The following is a 24,996-nucleotide window of genomic DNA, read 5'->3' as shown; positions in this document are numbered from 1 at the left end:
TTGGGGGGTAGTTGCAAGTATGCCAATAAAGTGTGTGAGAAATAGCTTTGTAATATGACCATTTTGTGAAAAAAATAAAAATCTTCATTACAACTTAAAAAAACTCACTATGCCTCTTACTAAATACCTTTTAATGTCTGCTTTCCAAAAAGGGGTCATTTGGGGGGTATTTTTACTTTAATGGCTTGTTAGAGTCTCAAGAATTGAGATAGGCCATCAGTACGTCATGTGTGATCAATTTTCACTGATTGGCACCATAGCTTGTAGACTCTATACCCTTCACAAAGACCAAAAAATGTATACTTATTTGGGTTATTTTTACTAAATATATGTAGCAGTATACATTTTGGCCAAAATTTATGAAGAAAAATTACAAAATTTGCAAAATTTTAAAACTGAAACGAAGAAAAATGCATTTTTTTTACTGTTTGTGTGAAAAAAAGGACAAAAATGTCATATGGGTACACTGTTGCATGAGTAATTGTCATTCAAAATGTGAGAGCACTGAAAGCTGAAAATTGGTCTGGTTATGAAGGGAGTTTACATGCCCAGTGAGTAAGTAGTTAAACCTCATATGCCGTGTAGTTGCCCACTCTGTTATTTTGTTCAGGTCATTCTGTAAGATTTCTATATCTTGATGAGAAGATATTGCCCTGCCTATTTTTGTGTCATCCACGAAAACTGAGATTGAGCTAATGATCCCGTCCTCTGTTATTTATGAATAAATTGAACAAAATTGGTCCCAGGACTGAGCCTTGGGGGACCCTAGTTACCACTCCAGTACGCGTTATTTATCACCACTTTGGACACGCCCCTGTAACCAGTTTTTTATCCAAGAACAAAACTTGTGGTTGATGCCTGCAGACCTTTGAGTTTGTAGATTAAGCGTTTGTGGGGAACTGTATCGAATGCCTTAGCAAAATCTAGATACACCACGTCCACAGGTCTCCCCCTATCTAGCTCACAGCTCACCTCCTCGTAAAAATAGCAGATTGGTTTGACAAGAATGTACTTTGTAAACCCATGCTGATTACTGCTGTTGTCCCTAGCAAATTCTTGGTTATAGTCCCTCATCATCCCTTCCAATAATTGACATACTATTGATGTCAGGCTAAACGGCCTATAGTTTCCCAGAATATGCCGTCGCCCTTTTTTGAATATTGGTATCACATTGGCTTTCACTTGGTACAGTTCCTGTCAATATACTGTCTGCAAAGATTAAGAACAACGTTCTAGATATAACCCTACTGAGTTCCTTGAGTACTCTTGGGTGCAAGCCATCCGGTCCTGGTGATTTATTTGTATTAATGTTATCAAGTCTTTCCTTGATTTCACCCTCTGTTAGCCACAGCGGCAAGTCCTATGATGTGCTGCTAACATGAACAGTATACCCCTCCTTTTCCAGTGTAAAAACTATGGAAAAGAAAGCATTTAGTACAGTTGACTTCTTTGTGTCCTCTGTAACCACCCTCACATCATCGTTAATTATGTGTGCAACATGTTCTGACCTCACTTTTTTGCTATTAATATATTTAAAGAATTTCTTAGGTTTTTTTTACTCCCCTCTGCTAAGTGTCTTTCATAGTAATTTTTAGTCGTCCTTATTTCGTTTTTACATCTCTTGTTAGATTCCTAGTACTGGTGGAAAGCCGATAATGTACCCTCCGATTTATATGTCTTAAAGGCCATTTTTTTTTCTCTAATAAGCATTTTTAAATTACGGTTTAGCCAGCCTGGTTTGACCTTGGCTCTTCTATATTTATTTCCCATTGGAATGCACTGTGAGATACTTTTGTTTAATATGTTTCTAAAGCATTCCCATTTTTCCTGTGTGTTCAATGTTCCTTGGGTTAGGTCCCAATTTATGTTCTCTATTATTGAGCAGAGTTCAGGAAAGTTAGCCCTTCTGAAGTTTAGGGTTCTTATGTTCCCCTTGTGCCTTGTTTAGGGCTGAAACAACTAATCAACTAAATCGATAATAATCGATAACTACAATCGTTGTCAACGATTGTCATTACCGATTAGTTGCCACCGATTAGTTGGTCTGCGTACAGGACTTTTCTCCCTGCTTGTCAGTGCCATCCCGTCTGTACAAGCTGCTGTGTGAATACACTCACTGTGTTTCACAGCGTCTTTCTGCACCCACGTTACCGCCCCCTCCATCCTCCTTTCCTCTGCCTTCTTGTTGACGTCAGTGAGGGATTCTCAGCCGTGCAGTCAATCAGATCGAGGGAGGAGAGAAAGAGTAGAGCGAGCAGAGAAACAGCAGCTGATCACGTCCTGAGTCCTGAGCTGCTCTAAGATACAGTATTAAATAAAGAGCGCCAAACAGCCTAAGAAATATATGCTTATCCGGATAGTTAATAATCCTTATAAGGTGCAATATTATAGTAGAAAAATAAATGAATGAAAACATCAGCCAGATATGCAAAGGATGTGAAAAATTATATTAGTGCAATTCCACTAATAAAATGTGACTTCACTCCATAATAGGGAGCATAGAAAGACCCACTATATGTGCTATAAGGACATTTTTATTCTCTTATTTTCTATTATAATAGAAAGGGGCCTAAGGTATCAATGTACTGGGAGCATTATGTGCCCTGCAAATGTTACTTTTTAATTATTTTATTCCCAAACTTGCTCAAGGATCATTCCAAAGCCTATGGAAATGGGGATTAGGGTGGCTGTACAGGTTGATAGCTAAAATGTGTTTGCAAGAGTCAGCAAAGAAAGAAAATAAAATTTCAACATTTGGAATAACAGAAGTTAAATATAGTGCCCCATCATTGGTGTTCCCGGGAGGAATTGTGTGGTCCATCATTGGTGTTCCCAGGAGGAATGGTGCCCCATCATTGGTGTTCCCTGGAGGAATGGTGCCCCGTCATTGGTGTTCCCGGGAGGAATGGTGCCCCGTCATTGGTGTTCCCGGGAGGAATAGTGCCCCATCATTGGTGTTCCCGGGAGGAATAGTGCTCCGTCATTGGTGTTCCCGGGAGGAATAGTGCCCCGTCATTGGTATCAATGGGAGAAATAGTGCCCCGTCATTGGTGTTTTCGGGGGGAACAGTGCCCCATGATTGGTGTTGCCGGGAGGAATAGTGCCCCATCATTGGTGTTGACAGGGGTAAAAACGGCATATTGAGTTTTTTTTAATGATTTTATCTGATTAATCGAAACAATAATCGGCCAACTAATCGATTATGAAAATAATCGTTAGTTGCAGCCCTAGCCTTGTTATCCTATCATTTACGCTAAATGTGATCACTAGAACCCAAGTTGTCCCGGACTCGTACATCTGAGATTAGAGCTGGGTTGTTCCTAATTAATAGATCTAGCAATGCATTCTTTCTAGTAGGAGAATCCACCAACTAAGACATGTAGTTGTCCTGTTACTCATTAAAGGCCCGTCATTTCATGAATGTCTAAGCTGTCCCCTCTTCCCAGTCAATATCGGGATAATTGAAGTCCCCCATTATGATGACTTGTCTCTGCTTTGCCGCTATTCCCAACTGTGATAGAAATTCCAGCTCCACCTCCTCCCTTTGGTTGGGGGGCCTATAACATGCCCCATCTATTACTTTCCCCATTACTTCTTCCCTATGGAATCCTACCCACACGGATTCTACCTCCGCCCTCGTCCCTTCCACAATGTCACTCCTCTCTACCACCCTTATATTATTTTTGATGTAGAGATCCCTCCCCCTCTTTTTCCTTCCCTGTCCTTCCTATACGCAGAATACCCTTGAATATTTGACAGCCAGTTGTGTGAGGGGGCAAACCAAGTTTCTGTTATTCCCACAAGGTCTATGGCCTCCTCATGTACTAACAGTTCCAATTCTTCTATTTTGTTAGCTAGGCTCCTGGCATTTGTGTACACCCCCCTCAGTGTTGTAGGAGTGGATAGTATCACTAAGTTTATATTTGCTTGGTGTCATTCTCTAAACTTTTGGCCAGGGCTGTATATGATAATGTGGTAACCATATTGCATTTTGTCCAGTAGATAGCAGTGATGGTATTAACCCCTTGGTATTTTTACCTTGTTATAAATTGGCACCCCTGATGGTCTGAAATGTGCTTGTGCAGTTTGGCTACCATGATTCATATTGAAATGTTTGCTTTATTTGAATGACTGCCATTACTACCGGATTATCATTTGCATGACTTCTATAGGGAAAACCCACCTGTTGGAATAAATGATTGCTTTGGATCCATGACACACAAAATACGCTGTTGGGACATTTGCATCCTATATGGGAGATGCCTTTCCAGTTATTCATAGACCTGTGGTTGCCAGCTTTAAGCGCGTGAGGTAAAGAGACTCGCTACACTGGAATCCTCCTCTGGACTACGTTTTCATCTATTTATCTTTAACCACTGCATTAAATTTACACTTTCTGTGTGAATGTGTTCCAGTTGTCTGCTGGGACACATGAATACACATAGTCCTCTAAGAGTGTGCGAGGGAGACGGAAACATACCCTTGTGGCCTTTTGATATCACGTCCTCCTCTAGACCAAATTATACTAAGAGCAGTCATTTGCATCCTAACAGTTCACTTGAGATTTTCAGGGTGATACTTTGGATCCATTAGGCATATACAGTCTATATGGAGCATGCACATCCAGTACCAAGGGGGGAACTATACATGCCAACATAGATACAATGTTTACAACTAATGGATGTTCCAATATTTGATGTCATGCTTGTTGTGTTTTGCACAAGATTTATGGTACAATCAATATGTTTTTTTATATGAGGCTTTTTTTTTTTCTATTGCCAGATTATGCCAGTTGATGGGATATGATTATAAAAAACGGACTGAGCACCAAAGACCTTGAAACTCAATCACCCAGCGCTTTGTACTTAATCAAAACCTGTGCTGATGCACACAAAAAGCAGCCACCTAAATGAACAGAATATATAAAAGAGGTGCATATAAATACGCACAAGCGGCGCTAAAACCCAAACTTGTCAAAAGATTGGGTGGTAAAACCTATCTGACATAGGTATAATTGAACATACACATATACATATGTAAAACAATACAATATATATACGCATAAAAGATATCAATATAAAATGATTTAAAATCATAAGATCAGAGTCCGTGCAATAGAAAAGTCCATCACCAACAGTATTGCATGTGGGTATATTAGAACAATGTTCCTCATATAGCGATGCCCGGTGTATACCTCCACCTCACCACTCGTGGGACACCTGAGTAAACACGCTTACCAGAAGGCTCCTAGATTGAAGCCTGTAGAACTAATCCTGCCTGGACTCTCTCAGCAATCCGATGCTACATGCTGGTTTTGATTTGATGTGATGTGAGTGTTATGGGTGAGGGGGGGAGTTATGAATAAAGGTGCATGCTTTTTTTGCAAACGGTATTGCCCTATGTGGTTTTTTTCTTTGCTCCCTCCTTATGCACCATATCTTTTGGAGATTATTATTGGCATGATCGGCTCCTGCAGGGATCGGATTGCTGAGAGAGTCCAGGCAGGATTAGTTCTACAGGCTTCAATCTAGGAGCCTTCTGGTAAGCGTGTTTACTCAGGTGTCCCACGAGTGGTGAGGTGGAGGTATACACCGGGCAGCGCTATATGAGGAACATTGTTTCTAATATACCCACATGCAATACTGTTGGTGATGGACTTTTCTATTGCACGGACTCTGATCTTATGATTTTAAATCATTTTATATTGATATATTTTATGCGTATATATATTGTTTTGTTTTACATATGTATATGTGTATGTTCAATTATACCTATGTCACATAGGTTTTACCACCCAATCTTTTGACAAGTTTGGGTTTTAGCGCCGCTTGTGCGTATTTATATGCACCTCTTTTATAGATGGGATATGATTAACCACTTAACGCAAAGTGACGTAGGGCTACGTCGGCAAATTTTGCGGTGTTATACCGGTGTGATGCCTCTAGCTAGAGGCATCACCCCGATACCGTTGTAGAGCCGGCGGTCGGCTTTCTGGCGGTAACGACCGATGCGGCTCGGGAGCCGCTCGGTCGTTACCTCGGCGAGCGGGAGGGGATGTCCCCTCCCGCCGCCTGCCGCGGCTTTGCCCGGGTCTCCCGCCCCACCAGGAGACCCGAGCACCCAGCCGGCACGTCCGCCGGTTGGATGGAGTCCCGATCAAAGCCGGAAGTGGCTTTGATCGGGTCTCCGATGACGTAACCTGGAGGTGGCGTCCATGACGTCACGTTCGGGTTACTCTGCTGCTAAAGGTGGCAAATTTAAAAAGCCAGTGTATTCAAAAATGCCGTTTGCGGCGTTTTGAATAAAGGGAAGTGTAGTGGAGGGGTCTAGGGTCTTTTAGACCCTCGATCCCTCCACAAACAGTACCTGTCACTGCATATTGCTGTCACAAGGGATGTTTACATTGCTTGTGACAGCAATAAAAGTGATCAGATTTTTTTTTTTTTTTTTTAAAAACCTGTGATAATGTTAAAAAATAAAATAAAATAAATAGAAAAAATAAATTTAGCCGCCCCCGTCACCGTTAGCTTGCGCACGAAAGAAAACGCATGGAAGTCGAGCTGTTCAAACCACACATGAGGTATCGCCGCGATCGCCAGAGAGTGAGCAATAATTTAAAAAAAGAGCTACACTCTAACTCTAAACTGGTAACCGTTAAAATTTTTTAAAGCGTCGCCTATTGAGATCTCTATTTACCGTAGTTTGTCGCCATCCCACGGGTGTGCACAATTTTAAACCATAACATGTTTGGTATCTATTTACTCGGCCCGACATCATCTTTCAGAATATACAAAAAAAATAGGCTAATTTTACTGTTTAGTTTTTTTAAAATGCAGCGAAATGTGATTTTTCATAATTTGTCCAAAAAAATGGCGCTTTAAAGACCGCTGCGCAAATACCGCGTGACAGAAAATATTGCAATGACTGCCATTTTATTCTCTAGAGTCTTTGCTAAAAAAAATATATAATGTTTGGGGGTTCTAAGTAGTTTTCTAGGAAAAAATACTGATTTTAACTTGTAAACAAAAAGTGTCCGAAATAGGCCTGGGGCTTAAGTGGTTAAGCATCTGAGTATGATGGAGGAGGTTTTTCCCTTTTTATATGTATATATTTTGTGTACAATAAAGTGGGTTAATTGAATTACTTTGGCTCTATACTGTATATACTGTATATATTTATGTATTATATGTAATTTCATGGCATCAACACATCTCAAAAAAGTTGGGACAAGGCCATGTTTACCACTGTGTGGCATCTCCTCTTCTTTTTATAACAGTCTGCAAACGTCTGGGGACTGAGCAGACGAGTTGCTCAAGTTTAAGAATAGGAATATTGTTGTCCCATTCTTGTCTAATACAGGCTTCTATTTGCTCAACTGTCTTAGGTCTTTTTTGTTGCTTCTTCCTCTTTATGATGCGCCAAATTTTTCTATAGGTGAGAGATCTAAACTGCATTCTAAACGGCCATTTCAGTACCCGGATCCTCCTGTTACGCAGCCATGATGTTGTAATTGATGCAGTATGTAGTCTGGCACTTTCATGTTGGAAAATGCAAGGTCTTCCCTGAAAGAGGCGACGTCTGGATGGGAGCATATGTTGTTCTAGAACTTGGATATACCTTTCAGCATTGATGGTGCCTTTCCAGATGTGTAAGCTGTCCATGCCACACGCACTCATGCCACCCCATACCATCAGAGATACAGGCTTTTGAACTGAGTGCTGATAACAACTTGGGTTGTCCTTGTCCTCTTTAGTCCGGATGACACGGCGTCCCAGTTTTCCAAAAAGAACTTCAAACTTTGATTCGTCTGACCACAGAACAGTTTTCCACTTTGCCACAGTACATTTTAAATGAGCCTTGGCCCAGAGAAAACGCCTGCGCTTCTGGATCATGTTTAGATATGGCTTCTATTTTGGCCTATAGAGTTTTAGCCAGCAACAACGAATGGCACGGTGTTCACCGACAATGTTTTCTGGCAGTATTCCTGAGCCCATGTTGTGCAGTAGCATTCCTGTATGTGATGCAGTGCCGTCTAAGGGCTCGAAGATCACGGGTATCCAGTATGGTTTTCCGGCCTTGACCCTTACGCACAGAAATTGTTCCAGATTCTCTGAATCTTTGGATTATATTATGATGATGATAACTTCAAACTCTTTGCATTTTTTTCTCTGAGAAACTCCTTTCTGATATTGCTCCACTATTTTTCGCCGCAGCATTGGGGGAATTGGTGATCCTCTGCCCATCTTGACTTCTGAGAGACACTGCCACTCTGAGAGGCTTTTTTTATACCCAATAATGTTGCCAATTGACCTAATAATTTGCAAATTGGTCCTCCAGCTGTTCCTTATATGTACATTTAACTTTCCCGGCCTCTTATTGCTACCTGTCCCAACTTTTTTGGAATGTGTAGCTCTTATTAGGGATGCACCGAAGTTAATATTTTGGGCCGAAACCGCAGGATGCCATTGGCCGAAAACCGAAACCGAAAATGACTTTTTCCCCCAAATAATTTTAAAATAGATAGAACAGGGCCATACGCCAAAAAACAAGCAGCGACGTACACCTGTCGCTGCCACCCTGTCACAGTATATGTACTGTGACGGGTTGGCAATAGGTTAATTTAATTACCAATGGTATTTGTATTATGCAGCATGAGGGGGTTAATGTATTGTCACTGCTGCATTACTGACCGACCAGTGGCAGTTAATTAACCCCTTTGTGCTGCATTAGTGCAACCAGTATCAGTGATAATTAACACTGGTTGCACTGATACTGGTTGCACTAATGCAGCACAAAGGGGTTAATTAACTGCCACTGGTCGGTCACTAATGCAGCAGTGACAATACATTAACCCCCTCATGCTGCATAATTAATACAAATACCAATGGTAAGCTGCCTCAGCTATCACCCCTCCCCCCCCCCCGCATCAGCCTCAGCATCCCTCTCCTACTCACTCAGCTCCTCCGGTCACGGTATCCATTATTCAAAAGTCCCGCCTCTGGCCGGCCGCCCGCCTCCCGGTGATGTCACTACTACTACGATCTGTCCATGAATGAACTGACACACCGGGCGGGCGAGCGGCCGCTAATATCTGTCACTTCTCTTCAATTCCCTGACAGTCCGGGCGGGAGGGCGGGGCGAGCGGCCGCTAATAGATAGAACTATGTGATCCTTCCTGTCGGCTCAGCGGGACTGTGACTGTGTCTGAATGAGATCTGATCTGACCTGACACCGGGCGGGGGGAGTGGCCGCTAATAGCTGTAACTATGTGAGCCTTTCACTTCCTTGTCAGGCATGTATCTCCGATGACAAGGAAGTGAAGCTCTCACATAGTTATAGTTATTAGCGGCCGCTCCCCCCGCCCGGTGTCAGGTCAGATCAGATCTCATTCACACACAGTCACAGTCCCGCTGAGCTGACAGGGAAGGATCACATAGTTCTATCTATTAGCGGCCGCTCGCCCCCGCCCTCCCGCCTGGTATGTCCCTTTGGTACGTCATTGAGAGGCGGGCGGCCGGCCAGAGGCGGGACTTTTAAAACCTGCCCTGTGCTGCGCCCTCCTCCTTCCTCACGGCAGCCATATTAATTTCGGCACTGTTAACCCATTATCGGCCGAAATGAGATAGGCTCATTTTCGGCCGATAATTTCGGTGGCCGAAATTTCGGTGCATCCCTAGCTCTTATGAATTTCAAAATGAGCTGATATTTGGCATGACATTTCAAAATGTCTCACTTACAACATTTGATATGTTATCTATATTATGAATAAAATATAAGTATATGAGATTTGTAAATTAGTCCATCCCTTTTTTACTCACAATTAGTACAGTGTCCCAACTTTTTTGGAATTGGGTTTGTATATGTAGATTTAGGACCCATTCAGGAACTGGTTGAGTCCGCAATTAGTAATTCAATGTTTGTTTTTTTCATTGTACAAGATCACCGTCACAGCAGTACAATGTCATCGTAGTGACACTGAATTTGCTGTGGTTTTAATACATTTTTTTAATATTTGTTTTTGTTTTTTTAACAATTTTTTTTACACTTTACTGTTCTTGAGGGTAAACAGGATTTTCTTTTTTACACTATGATTACTTACTACAGTGATAATCACTGTATAAGCAAGCATTTTAACTGTGTTTGACATCCATTCATGATGCTGTTGTTTACTATTGTGATTAGTTTGATTGGTCACAGTGATCACGTTGTGCCGAGTCAATCACAGCAGCCAGACTAAGCAGTCACAGATTGTGCCACTGTACGCCCCCTGGGAATACATGAGGCAAAATTTGTACAGTAAGCAAAAACACTTGTTATAGTTCCTCTTCATTAGAGTATGAAAATTTAAGGATGTAGCCCACAGCTGGAATATACATAAGACTTTTCATTAACTAGGGGTAGACTGACAAGAGAGGGAATTTCTGATTAGCTGTTAAGGTTTGCTACAGAAGGGTAGCTTGAAGCTTGTGGGCTCTGATGCAAAAGTTTACCTGGACCCCCCTCCCACCTCCCACCACATGCCAAGATACTTCCTCCAAGAGCTACAATACTCCAATTATTTTGAATGCCTCTGAGAGGTGGAAATCTACCTAAACAACGTGAAAAAGATGAGATTCCCGGGGTTCGGTGCCCTTTTTTTAAATTTTTTTTTAGTTTAACTTGCTAAAACTGAGAAAAATATAATAAAACAAATCTCACTGTAAAAATATAAACTTAGCAAACCGTAAAAGTAGATAGTGTGTAGAAAGTGTCAGTAGGGCAGTGGATGGTGTGTGGACAGTGTCAGTAGATTTTCATTTTGTTTTTTTTATTATATTTTACCATTTTATGTATTTATTTTACAGTTTTATTTTTATTTATTTTTTTACAATTTTTTAGCAACCCTGGGAGGCTTTGGTGAAATATCAGAGATCTAAACAGGCCCCTCATGTCTTACGTTTGAGACAGAGAAAGGAGATTGAAGACACAGCCCTTAGTCTCTATTTCACAACCTCAGCAGCACAAAATGAATGAACAGGACTAGCTCTGTACAGAGCTTTCCATTCATTCACAAGCCAAAGAATAGTAAACGCAGTTTACTATGCTTCAGTTATGAATTGAGACAGTGAGGGTTTCAGAAAAGGAAGGGGCCGGTAAAAGACATATTTACCAGCTCCTTCTCTGCTCTCCATCCTGAGAGCTGGCTGTGGGGGGGAGCGCACAGGGGGGCCCACCAGCAAAGATGAGTAACCTGGACAGGAGGGGCGGCATATAAACAGGACCGATTCCCTCCATTTCCCTCCTGCAGCTGCTGAATTCCTGCGGGAGGGAGAGGAGAAGCAGGCTGTGAGTGACTGCAGGAACAAAATGGAGAGGATCGGTTCATGTATATGCCACCCATATATCTAGGTGTAAAACAAGGAGGTCACAACCTGGCCCTATGCTCCAGGGGACCGCCGACATTACCCCAGTGGTTTGCTATACCTTGTACATTGTAAATCTGAAAAAAATTGCACTTGTGTTAAACCTGTTAAAAGCTGCAAACACAACAGTGAGATAAGTTTCACCCAACTCGCACTCGGATAAGATGTCCTCTTACCAGAGCTCAAGAACCCCCTTAAAAACAGGCAGGTCAAACAGGCTTTTAGGGACTCTCTCCATGTATTTATGCTCCAACCAGTATAAACCATTCACAGGAACGATGCCTCGGCATACATCTCAGGAAAGATCCCACCGACTATAAAGGTGCAATGCATATAGATAAAAAAACATTAGACAGTGTAAAATCGTATTAATAAAGATCCTTTATTAGAAACATGCTATTCACAATGTGTAAAATATTCATGCACATGTCTTAAATAAACTGTCCCGGGAATGGAAGACGGCGTCTTTTTCCACTTTCGGGTGACGCGATGATGTAACCAAGCCACTCCGCCCTACATGTTTCATCACCATAGGACTTCTTCCGGGGGCCACTAACTAGGGATGATCGAACGGTTCGGGTCGACCATCGGTTCGACTCGAACATTGGCTGTTCGAGGTTCGGCCGAATTTATAACTTTTTGCCCAAAAAGTTCGGAATTCGGCAACCAGAACTGACCAAAATGCAATGGGACAGGAAATGGGCTTTAAAAGCCCATGATTGGACCAGAACCATTAGCAAAATCCAATTGAGGGGGCAGGAGAATGCTAGGAATGTGATTGGAGTGACTAGGGGGTCCATAGCGCAATAATTAGTGAATACGCCCCCCAGTATATAAGATAGCCCCGGCAAATGCCTAGCATTGTTATACAGGGACATGGAAGAGAGTGGAAGCAGTTCGTGGACTTCTGCTACAAAGTGTCATTTAGCAATTTTTAGTGTGAGGAAAGGGATATCTAGTGTAGTTAGGGTGCTCTTTTACACTTTAGTTAGCTTTAATTTATTCAGTTTCTGTAGGGAAAGTGTTAAGTGTAAGGGGACCGTAGTGTAGTGTAGGGTTAACTGACAGTGACTGCTATGGCAGGGTGACCAAACCCTTCCATATCAGGGTGACCGCTATAGAGAAAAGCTAGTTTCTCTTGTGTCACTTTCGCTGCAGTAATATGGCTTTGCCCCCGTCAGCATTCTTTTTGGCTGCAGGCGTCCATAGGGATCTTTTGAGCACATGTTTGGAGTCAGGCATGACATTTGAACATGTGTATAGGGGGTATATATATACACACCCATGTATGTATATATACACCTAGACATATATAGGTGTGAAAGGAGCAGAAAAAACTACTTGCGCTAATGAAATAATTAACACCAATATAGTTACGCTCCTATCACACCTATATATGTCTAAGTGTAAAATACATATAAGTATGTGTGTATATATACCACTATACACAAGTTCAGATGTTTTGCCTGCCTCCAAAGAACCCCAAAAAATGCCCAAAAAAACGCTAGCGTCAAAAAAAAAAAGCCCAGGTGTGTTGTTGCAGGCATTTTTTTGGGTTTTTTGGAGGCAGGCAAAACATCTGAACTTGTGTATAGTGGTATATATATACACACATACTTATATGTATATACACACCTAGACATATATAGGTGTGATAGTAGCAGAAATATATGCTTGCGCTACTGAAATCATTTACACTAATATGGTTACGCTCCTATAACACCTATCTATGTCTAAGTGTAAAATACATATAAGTATGTGTGTGTATATACCACTATACACAAGTTCAGATGTTTTGCCTGCCTCCAAAAACCCCAAAAAAATGCCTGCAACAACACACCTGGGCGGTTTTCTTTTTTTGACGCTAGCATTTTTTTGGGCATTTTTTGGGGTTCTTTGGAGGCAGGCAAAACATCTGAACTTGTGTATAGTGGTATATATACCACTATACACAAGTTCAGATGTTTTTCCTGCCTCCAAAGAACCCAAGAAATGCCCAAAAAAACGCTTGCTACTAAACCGGCAAGGTGTGAAAAGCGAGAAGCCACTAACCTGTTCTATAAGTGACCTAATACAATGATCTTTTTTTTATGGTTCTGGACATGCTACAGAGCTAAAACTTCACAGGTACACTTTTTAGACCCCCCCCAGATACTAAATCCAAAGATTTTTTTTTTATTTTTTCAATAATTGGTTCTCTATCAAAAATGACAATTTTTAAGAACTTTTTTTTGTGTGATTTTGTGTCTGGGGGGTTTAAAGGTGTACCTGTGAAGTTTCAGCTCTGTAGCATGTCCAGAACCATAAAAAAAAAAGATTGTTTGTATTAGGTCACTTATAGAACAGGTTAGTGGCTTCTCGCTTTTCACACCTTGCCGGTTTAGTCGCAGGCGTTTTTTTGGGCATTTTTTTGGGTTCTTTGGAGGCAGGCAAAACATCTGAACTTGTGTATAGTGGTATATATACCCTTATACACAAGTTCAGATGTTTTGCCTGCCTGAAAAGACCCCAAAATATGCCCAAAAAAACGCTTGCTACTAAACCGGCAAGGTGTGAAAAGCGAGAAGCCACTAACCTGTTCTATAAGTGACCTAATACAATGATCTTTTTTTATGGTTCTGGACATGCTACAGAGCTAAAACTTCACAGGTACACTTTTTAGGCCCCCCAGATACTAAATCCAAAGATTTTTTTTTTTATTTTTTTTATTTTTTCAATAATTGTCTCTCTATCAAAAATGACACTTTTTAAGAACTTTTTTTGTGTGATTAATAGTCCCTGGGGTATGACCCAGAACCCTAGACACTTTTTAGGGGCATTTATTGGGTTTTAGGGCTTCAAAATTGTGTTTTTTGATTACCGAAGTTTGGGTCCTATTGATTTCAATGGGGTTCTGAAATCCGGGCCGAACTTTCGGGAAGTTCGGATGTTCTGGCCGAACCGAACTTTTGAAAAGTTCGATCATCCCTACCTCTAACTTGTACATTACCTATTTTCTTTACCTGTTTAAACGTGTGCATTAAGTTGCTTGTTAAAGTGATATAATGTAGTAGAATGCAGTACAATTTTATTATTAAAATACAGGATTTATATATCGCCAGCAGTTTGCACAGATCTTTGCAATATAAAGTGAATATACACTGAACAAAATTATAAACTCAACACTTTTGTTTGTGCCCTCATTTTTCATGAGCTGAACTCAAAGATGTAAGACTTTTTCTTTGTACACAAAAGGCCTATTTTTCTCAAATATTGTTCACAAATCTGGCTAAATCTGTGTTAGTGAGCACTACCCCTTTGCCGAGATAATCCATCCACCTCACAGGTGGGGCATATCAAGATGCTGATTAGACAGTATGATTATTGCACACGTGTGCCTTAGGCTGGCCACAATAAAAGGCCACTCTAAAATGTGCAGTTTTATCACACAGCACAATGCCACAGATGTCACACTTTTTTAGGGAGCTGGAATTGGCAAAAACAAAAGTGTTGCATTTATAATTTGTGCAGTGTAGTATACATCCCTTTCTTTTCCCCACTGTATATGAAATAATGTAGATTCCATGATCTTTTTCGCAGGATGAGGGAACTTATACTACACCAACCCCAGCAAACTCAGAAAATGACCCCCCAGAAAATGAAGATCTGTCAAAATGTTTATCAGGACCACCCATTGGTTTGAAAATTGCTAGTCCAGGCAGTACATCTCTTACAGAAGGACCACCAGCCAAAAAGAGGAGAAAGCACAAGGAGGAGAAAGTGTTAAGCCCAACTCTACTTTCAACGGAACCTCTTCTAGATCAGGTGAGTCAATGCAGTATAGTCAACGTATGTTTATTCACAATATTAATTGTGTACTATAGTCTTAGCATGTTCCTTATTGGCTTTCTCCAGGTGAAGATGGAGGAAGATTACTTGTGTGATGGTGGTGAGGAACTTAGCCTTAGTTGGCATTCTCTCAGCCCAAGAGACAAGATTCTTCAGTACACCAAATTCTCCAGTCCTGGACCATGCTCAGATTTTGACTAATCCTCGGAGATCTAACATAAAGCAACATGACTTCTATCACCTGAAATACATCAATGGGTCTTCTGAACAGCTAACAAACAGATTTGTTATTATTTTACTTCATAACCGAAGGCTTAGAGTATAGAACTTATATAGCCAAATATAGTTAGTGTGTTGAACGAGATGTAACGTGGATGCTGTAACATTCACTTAAAGGGCAGATCTAGTGAAAGAGCTTCATACACAGTTGGCACTTCTATAAAGGAGGAGTGGAAATGTTTGGCCTGGGGTAAATACAATTAACTAGCTCTTTCATGTCAACTAGTGGGCAGAGTCACATTATGGAATAGATTTAAAGAGCACCCTATATATGCTATACTACATGTAGTAATTATATATATACATTGTAGAGCATAATATTTAAAAGATTATATACTTTCTAAATTAAATCAAGATGTCTGTCACTGTGCTAAATAAAATACCATACACTTGTCACATAGGATCCTCTTCATTCAGTTTCCTTTTAAGATACAGGCGGCACCCGGGTTACAAACACAATAGGGACTGTAGGTTTGTTCTTAAGTCGAATTTGTTTGTAAGTCGGAACATGTACTTTTTTAAGTGTAACTCCAGCCAAAAAAAATCATGAGGATACAGACAGCAATACAAACCTCACTGTGGCTCTAACCCCACACCATACAGTACTGTACTACCCAAAATCAATAAATAAATACAACTTAGACAGATGTTTGCTTTAACACAGGGCTCGACAAACCCCGGGCGCCAGGTCGCAATTTGCGACTAGAATTAGCGACCTGGCGCCTGGGGTGCCCTGCAGGAGGTGTCCTGTCCCTTTTGTGCCCCCACCTCCTCCCCGAGTGCACAGACTTCCACACCGTCCGAAAATTGAGGCCCCGGCTTTTCGGCCTTCTGTGAGATGAGAGAGGCTTCCAATGGGGAACTGGCGCCCTCTTGTGGTGGCGGGAGTAATGACTGTTTCCACTGCCTGTTCTCAATGCATTCCCATCTCCTTCCCAAGAGGAGATGAGAGGGACGTTTTTGCAGGCTTCATCTCCCTGTCCAGTTACCTTTGCTTAAAGGTAAGTGGACAGGGAGTGTGGTTATTATTATTAATTTATTTTTTAAATTAAAAAAATAAATAAATAATAATAATAATTTTTTTCTTTTTTTTTAATTATTTAAAAAAATAAAAAAATAATTTATTTTTCTTTTTTTTTTTCAATTATTATTATTAAAAAAAATTATATATATATATATATAATCTTTTTTTTTTCCTCATCGCCATGCCACAGCCGAAGGCCCCTTTCACACGGGCTGTCTGGTAGAAAGGACAAAAAAAAGAAAAAGAGGGGCGCACCGACCTAGTGCATTACCATAAAAACATTTATTAAAATATTAAAAAGTGTACAAAGTACTCACAAAACTGGTGTGATACAACACACATCGAGAATAGCATATACAGTCTCCAAGGTAGCCAGGTCCCAATTGTGACAAATGGGCATGCAGATGGTTGCATGGGGCTGCTATGGCTAGGCTGACGCGTTTCAGGGGCGAACCCCCTTTCTCAGAGCCAGATGAAATGCTGCTAGATCACAAGTCGAACGGCCGAAGACTAAATGGGAGTAGACCCCACCTCTTCCTGCTCCGCCCCAACCCCAAGGGCAGGGAAAAGGGGAGGGGGGAAGGGAACAAAAGGGAAGAGGAGGAGAAAAAGGAAAGGGAGAAGAATGAGACGGAAAAGACAGCAAGAAGGAAAAAGAGAGGAAGGAAAAGTGGGGATGCTGGGACAGGAAAGGAAGGAACATGGAAGAGGGGGAGGGGGGGGGGGTTGTTCAAGGACACTTGTCCAGCCCGAGCCAAGCCACACCCACCTTCCACGGTCAGCTCGGACTATGTGATCAGCAGCAAAAAATGTACAGCAATTGAAACACTTGTTAGAAAAAAGGGGGAACAATAACAAGCCAAATGTAAAGGATAATACATTGAGGATAAAGGCGGTATATATATATGCATATATGTACACACATGCACACATGCATATACACATGCATATACATACACATACGCACACATATGAACAGTCAATACTTTGGGTTTCCATAGGAACAGGAGAATGCTCCACTGTTTTACCCGTGCATCTTCCATTAGCAAGCAGAACAGTATCAACCACCCCCAACCTGTAACACTGCAGGGGGGACTACCCATGGGAGCAAACCTTGTACAGCCCGCTAGCCTCCACACACAGATGATCCTTATAATCTTAATGTGAGAAGGGCGCCGCTGGCCGGGACTAAAGAGGTCCGCTATATGTAGAAAAAGCGCCATTCGGATGGCTGTGTCCCTTCTCTGGGACACACGCCAACCCGTACCCGGAAGTGAAAAAACGGAAGGGCGGGTGGATGCGTTCCACCCGCATCACTTCCGCCATCACTACGGGGCGCCGCACGGACCATAAGTCCACAGGTCACTAACTGTGCTGACCAGCAGTGGACATAGACAGAGCGGAACTCACCCGACTCCACCCTCCGCTCTGCATCCCTGTGTGAACTGCCAATACTACATGTCCACAAGGGCGGCTCAGAACCATGGACAATGATGGCATGGACTCGCAAAACACATAGAGAGAACATGATTGGGACACTACAACAATCAAAGGACAATGAGTAATAATAAATGATTGATTGATAAAATAATATAATAATGGCCATAATGACACTGAAACACAATACTACAATGAGGAGATTCTTGAGGGATGGAAGTAAACCACATATGGAAAATATATATAATATAATATACTATAATAAAATAACACATAATATATAATAGTGGTGCCAATAATAAAACGTATATGGATATATGTGTACGTTTATATTTAGACATGTACTTTTTGTCTTCATTACTATTTATATTTGTTTTTTGTGTCTTGCCCAAAATATGTGTAGTGCAAGTAAAAAATAGCCATTGTGTCATCACTGTCCATAAGCAGGCCACAGAAGGACAAGCATGTCCCCGTGCAGACATGCGTAATGTGAAAGGTATACACTCAAACCAATCCCAGCTGGTCGTTGTGTACATATGATGATGCTATTACTAATGGCTAGAAATGGGCTAACACAGCCATCTGACCCGGAGGGCTGTACCACAGAGGAGCAAGGAGGGGGGGTGGGGTTGGGGGAGGTGAAGGGAGGAGAGAGATTTTCACACCACTGTGTGCAACTCAATCTCCTCATTCAAACCCTTTGGGGCTAAAGACCCCAGGGTGAATATCCAATAGGCCTCTCTGGTGCAGAGCCTTTGGTACTTGAGGCCACCATCCAAATCTTTATTAATGGCCTCTATCCCAAAGACCCTCAAGCCTTCCACACTACTATTGCACTACTGCAGTGTTACAGGTTGGGGGTGGTTGATACTGTTCTGCTTGCTAATGGAAGATGCACGGGTAAAACAGTGGAGCATTCTCCTGTTCCTATGGAAACCCAAAGTATTGACTGTTCATATGTGTGCGTATGTGTATGTATATGCATGTGTATATGCATGTGTGTACATATATGCATATATATTCCGCCTTTATCCTCAATGTATTATCCTTTACATTTGGCTTGTTATTGTTCCGCCTTTTTTCTAACAAGTGTTTCAATTGCTGTACATTTTTGCTGCTGATCACATAGTCCGAGCTGACCGTGGAAGGTGGGTGTGGCTTGACTCGGGCTGGACAAGTGTCCTTGAACAACCCCCCCCCTCCCCCTCTTCCATGTTCCTTCCTTTCCTGTCCCAGCATCCCCACTTTTCCTTCCTCTCTTTTTCCTTCTTGCTGTCTTTTCCGTCTCATTCTTCTCCCTTTCCTTTTTCTCCTCCTCTTCCCTTTTGTTCCCTTCCCCCCTCCCCTTTTCCCCGCCCTTGGGGTTGGGGCGGAGCAGGAAGAGGTGGGGTCTACTCCCATTTATCGTTTGATAATAATGCAATCAGATAGCAGCCATCTGAGCATCTAAGTTACTGTTAAAGGTGCCAATCCTCAAATTTTGCATAGAATTTATTGGAAGGTTGGGAAGGAAGGATTTTCCGGCACATAGATTCTTTAAAAAATCAATTTTATTCAAATAACATAACACAAAAAGCAATCATGAGAAACACACAAAACATATAAACAAACAAAACAGAAAATATTGATTAAAAATTGACTGGAGCCAAAATGGGTTAACCAGTCAGAAATGAATAACATACAGCAGTTCTATTTGATGTAATCATACACATATTCATATTATTAGTCACATAATGCGACTACATGTACATATTTATATACTTAGAAACGTGATGACAGAAATTAGTAGGACGCTTGATCAGGTTGCTCTACATGTTTCGCCTCATAAAGAAGCTTCATCTGGAGCCTGCTTGTGATCAAAGAAAATGGTTCTGTATAATTGTTATGCAGGACAACTGTCACCGCAGACAAATGGTAATGAATAACGAAGGGACAATCATGGATAGGTACAGAGCTCGGTATATATAGAGAGAAGATTAACCCAGGGGTAGTGGAGCCTGGGAGCCACCAAACAAATTGTACTATGGAAGCATCTCTCCATATATTACATGGAGGAAGGCCATGTGGGTATGCCAACAGGTGTTAGTATGTCAAAATCCTTTCATTGGCTCTGTCCTAAAGTTCCATGATGTCTCCTCCGGATGGGGAACCGCCGCCATGGCGGTTCATGGAACTTTAGGACAGAGCCAATGAAAGGATTTTGACATACTAACACCTGTTGGCATACCCACATGGCCTTCCTCCATGTAATATATGGAGAGATGCTTCCATAGTACAATTTGTTTGGTGGCTCCCAGGCTCCACTACCCCTGGGTTAATCTTCTCTCTATATATACCGAGCTCTGTACCTATCCATGATTGTCCCTTCGTTATTCATTACCATTTGTCTGCGGTGACAGTTGTCCTGCATAACAATTATACAGAACCATTTTCTTTGATCACAAGCAGGCTCCAGATGAAGCTTCTTTATGAGGCGAAACATGTAGAGCAACCTGATCAAGCGTCCTACTAATTTCTGTCATCACGTTTCTAAGTATATAAATATGTACATGTAGTCGCATTATGTGACTAATAATATGAATATGTGTATGATTACATCAAATAGAACTGCTGTATGTTATTCATTTCTGACTGGTTAACCCATTTTGGCTCCAGTCAATTTTTAATCAATATTTTCTGTTTTGTTTGTTTATATGTTTTGTGTGTTTCTCATGATTGCTTTTTGTGTTATGTTATTTGAATAAAATTGATTTTTTAAAGAATCTATGTGCCGGAAAATCCTTCCTTCCCAACCTTCCAATAAATTCTACTCCCATTTAGTCTTCGGCCGTTCGACTTGTGATCTAGCAGCATTTCATCTGGCTCTGAGGAAGGGGGTTCGCCCCTGAAACGCGTCAGCCTAGCCATAGCAGCCCCATGCAACCATCTGCATGCCCATTTGTCACAATTGGGACCTGGCTACCTTGGAGACTGTATATGCTATTCTCGATGTGTGTTGTATCACACCAGTTTTGTGAGTACTTTGTACACTTTTTAATATTTTAATAAATGTTTTTATGGTAATGCACTAGGTCGGTGCGCCCCTCTTTTTCTTTTTTTGTCCTTTCTACCAGTGGTTCTGGATACCCTTGATCCTGAAAGGGGCAGCAAGACCAAACAACAGCTCTCTCTACATCTGAGTTTGTAGTGCACCTCTTTATACTCGAGCGCAGGAGGTTTTGTTTTTACTTGAATATACACGGGTTGTCTGATCAGGTCAGCCTGTCAGTTTTTCAGGCACACCTGATCGGACCCTTCATTCTCCTCTATGGAGCAGTAATCTGCCGCCATCTGATCCTGTCCGCCAAAAACAGACGGATGGTGGTTCTATTTTCTATCCATCCCGTGGATCGGATCAGATGGCAACGGATGGAAAGAGACAGACCGTCTGTTTCCATCCAATTGCGCTATAGAGGAGAGTGGGGTTCTAGTCGTATTTATGTGTAAATTTAGTATCCGTTTTATTAAATAAAGCTTGGTTGTTAGTTTAAAAAAAAAAACTGGCTCCTAACTTTTTTAGCTGGCTCCTAGATTTCAGGCAAATTTGTCAAACCCTGCTTTAACATATTTATTTTTTAAAGCAGATACATGTAAATGCTTAAACATTTTCATAACACTGTACTGTACAGTACACTACAACTTTAAACAATGGTGATGGTGGTTAATGGGCTTGTTGGAGAGGATGGGACTGCTATTATAGAATCAGAATCTGAATGAGCTGCTGGTGGCAGTTTCTTGAAGTAGGCATCAAGGGATGTTTGCACAGCACTTCTCTTCATCTCATCATACATAACCCTGTAGCATCTCAGGCCTTCAGTAACTGTACGGTAAACTTTGCTAAACTTCTCTGTATCAGGATCTTGCTCCTCTAACTTTGCCATTCCTGCTTCAATGAGTTGAAAAGCTTCAGCTAACTGTTTTGTTGAAAATTTTTTCAATTTTGGAGTTTCTATGTCCTAGTTTTCTTCCCTAAATGCTATCATTTGCTGCTCTAGTTCAATAAGGTCTTCATTAGATAATTCGTTGCCATGGGAGTCGAGTAACTAGATTATATCATTTTCACTGATGTCTAACTGCAGTTGATTACCAATAGCAACCACAGCTTGCCTGGTTCCGGTGATTTCTTCATCTGTAACCCCAGAAATTCTTGTGGGAATTGGGGGCACAATTTGTTCCAAACTCCTCTTAAATTTGTTTCTTTCACTTCATCCCAAGCATCCGCAATATTTTTGATGGCATCATAAATGTTATAGTTCTTCCAGAACCCTCTTAAGGTCATCTCATTATTTTGGGTACCCCTGACAGCTTGTGAGAATGTCCTTCGTAAATTTACATAGTTACATAGTTAGTGAGGTTGAAAAAAGACATCAGTCCATCCAGTTCAACCTATGATGTGTGTGTGTGTTTGCTTTTAACCGTACATTGTATACCCCTGTATGTTTTGGTCTTTAAGGTGTACATCTAATAGTTTTTTGAAACTATCAATGCTCCCTGCTGATACGACTGCTTGTGGAAGAGAATTCAACATCCTTACCGCTCTTACAGTGAAGAACCCCTTACGCACTTTAAGGTTAAACCGCCTTTCCTCTAGTTTTAGTGAGTGGCCACGTGTCTTATTGTATCTCCTTTCACTGAATAGTTTGTTCCTTATGCTCGGGTCACCAGTACAGTATTTGTACATTGATATCATATCCCCCCTCAATCGTCTCTTCTCCAGAGAGAATAGGTTCAGTGCTTGTAGTCTTTCCTCATAGCTGATGTTCTCCATTCCCCTAATTATTTTTGTTGCCCTTCTCTGGACTTTCTCCAGTTCCAGCACATCCTTTCTGAGGACCGGTGCCCAGAACTGGACAGCATACTCCAGATGTGGCCGGACCAGAGTCTTGTAGAGAGGGAGAATAATCTCTTTATTTCTGGAGTGAATCCCCTTTTTTATACATCCCAGTATTCTGTTGGCTTTGCTTGCGGCGGCTTGGCATTGCATGCCACTGCCAAGCTTGTTGTCTACCAGTACCCCCAAGTCCTTTTCCATCCTAGACTCACCCAGAGGTTCCCCCCCTAGTGAGTAGCTTGCTTTCTGGTTTCTGGCCCCCCAAGTGCATTACTTTACATTTTTCAACATTAAACCTCATCTGCCATGTAGTTGCCCATCCCGTTATTTTGTTCAGGTCCGCTTGCAAGGTTTCCACATCCTGCATAGAAGATATTGGCATGCCTAGTTTAGTATCATCTGCAAATACTGAGATTGTACTCGATATCCCCTCCTCTAGATCATTTATGAATAAATTAAACAGGATTGGTCCCAGGATCAATAATAATAGGCCTTAAAGGAGGCTATGACTCCCTGATCCATTGGCTGAAGAAGTGATGTGGTGTTGGGGGGGTAGAAATACCACCTTTACATTGGGGTGCATATCAGCTAAAGTGTTTGGATGTCCAGGGGCATTGTCAACGAGAAGAAGAAATTTAAAGGGAATGTTTTTGCTAATGCAATAACGTTCAACGGCAGGGACAAAGTGGTTTAAAAACCACTCTTCAAAGAGTGTAACTGTCACCCAAGCCTTTGAATTTGCCCTCCAAATAACAGGAAGCGATGCCTTAGTGACATTACGTAGTGCCCTCAGATTTAAGAAGTGATGCACTAGCAAAGGCTTGAGCTTTAAATCCCCAGATGCATTGCCCCCAAGTCAGCCTGTCCTTTGATATCTTATGTCCTGGTGCACTTTTTTCCTCTTTTGAAATGTAGGTCCTCTCTGGTATTTTTTTCCAAAACAAGCCTGTTTCGTCTACATTAAAAATTTGTTCTGGCAAATAACCTCCATCATGAATAATTTCTTCCAATATCTTGGGAAAATCGGTTGCAGCACTTACATCGGCACTCGCTGCTTCACCTTGAACGTTAATGTTATGCAAATTAGCTCTTTCTTTAAAGCGATTGAACCAACCCCTACTTGCAACAAATTCTTCATTGAAATCGTCTTCGCTTGCTGGATGGGCAGCTTTTAAATCTTTGAAAAGGCTACGAGCCTTTTCTTGGACTAAAGAAAGGCTGATAGGCATATTACACTGATTTTGGTCTTCTATCCAAACTGTCAGCAGCCTTTCCATCTCAACAATTAAACCACTGCATTGCTTGGTATTAATTGTAGCATGCATTGGGGTATGGCCTTTCACATGGTCCATTATTCTATCTTTATCTTTTAAAATTGTTGCAATTGTTGACCGATTGTAGCCAAGTGCTCTGCCAATGGATGATGGAGTTTCACCTTTCTCTGATTACTTTATTATTTCTACTTTATTTTCCATGGTGATGGTTCTTCTTTTCTTTGCTGTATTACATGCACTTGCATTAGATTTGTTTTTTGGCATCATTGCAGGTTAAAGACAATAAATGTGAAGTGGTGTGCGTGCGCTCTAGAAGTGAACAAGAAGAACAAAAAAAAGTGTAACCGCCAGCCAACTATCAATGTATTCTAATGGGTACTATACTGTGTTAAAACACTCACTGTCTAGGCTTGTCAGTTTGATATGCATCTTCAGCATTCAGCAGCAGTGGTCCCTGACCCTCAGAGCCGTCCAGCAGCGTGGGATCCAGCACAAGGGCTAAAAGAGACCCAGAAGGATAGTTACATTCAACCAGTGTTAATTTCATCAACTAAAACCGACTAAAACTTTTTCATCGACTAAATTAACACAATTTTAGTAGACTAAAATACGACTAAAACTAAAACAATTCAGATGACTAAAATACGACTAAAACTAAAATGGCATTTTAGTCAAAAGACTATAACTAAAACTAATTCGAAATTTGCTGCCAAAATTAACACTGGGGCATGCTCAAAGCTTAATACTATAAATAATAACATATTAGATTTTTCACTCCAGGACCAGCAGTAGTATATAATGAGTTTGGAAATTGTAGAGAAATGCTTAAATAATGCATTACAAAATAAAATTGAACTACACCCATTCGATTATAGATGACTT

The 24,996-nt window shown here is 41.3% G+C and overlaps 1 protein-coding gene and 1 pseudogene across 2 annotated transcripts in view; one reads left to right on the top strand and one right to left on the bottom strand.

Moving 5' to 3' along the window:
• Positions 1–15,748, top strand: part of TFPT (TCF3 fusion partner) — a 265,336-nt gene extending 249,588 nt beyond the window's left edge. The window contains exons 5-6 of the mRNA XM_082273732.1: positions 14,982–15,206; positions 15,297–15,748. Of these exons, the coding sequence (XP_082129858.1) occupies positions 14,982–15,206; positions 15,297–15,431 (360 nt within the window). The 3' untranslated portion in view covers positions 15,432–15,748. The remainder of the gene's footprint in view (positions 1–14,981; positions 15,207–15,296) is intronic.
• Positions 15,749–23,616: 7,868 nt separating this feature from the next.
• LOC309568935 (tigger transposable element-derived protein 1-like) lies at positions 23,617–24,378 on the bottom strand (annotated as a pseudogene). Its single transcript has one exon. The product of its transcript is annotated as a tigger transposable element-derived protein 1-like (transcript).
• Positions 24,379–24,996: the final 618 nt, after the last annotated feature.

The sequence above is a fragment of the Pelophylax lessonae genome, assembly GCF_965119305.1.
Source record: "Pelophylax lessonae genome assembly, chromosome: 12".
NCBI lineage: Eukaryota > Metazoa > Chordata > Amphibia > Anura > Ranidae > Pelophylax > Pelophylax lessonae.
This window is presented reverse-complemented; position numbering and strand designations above follow the sequence as displayed.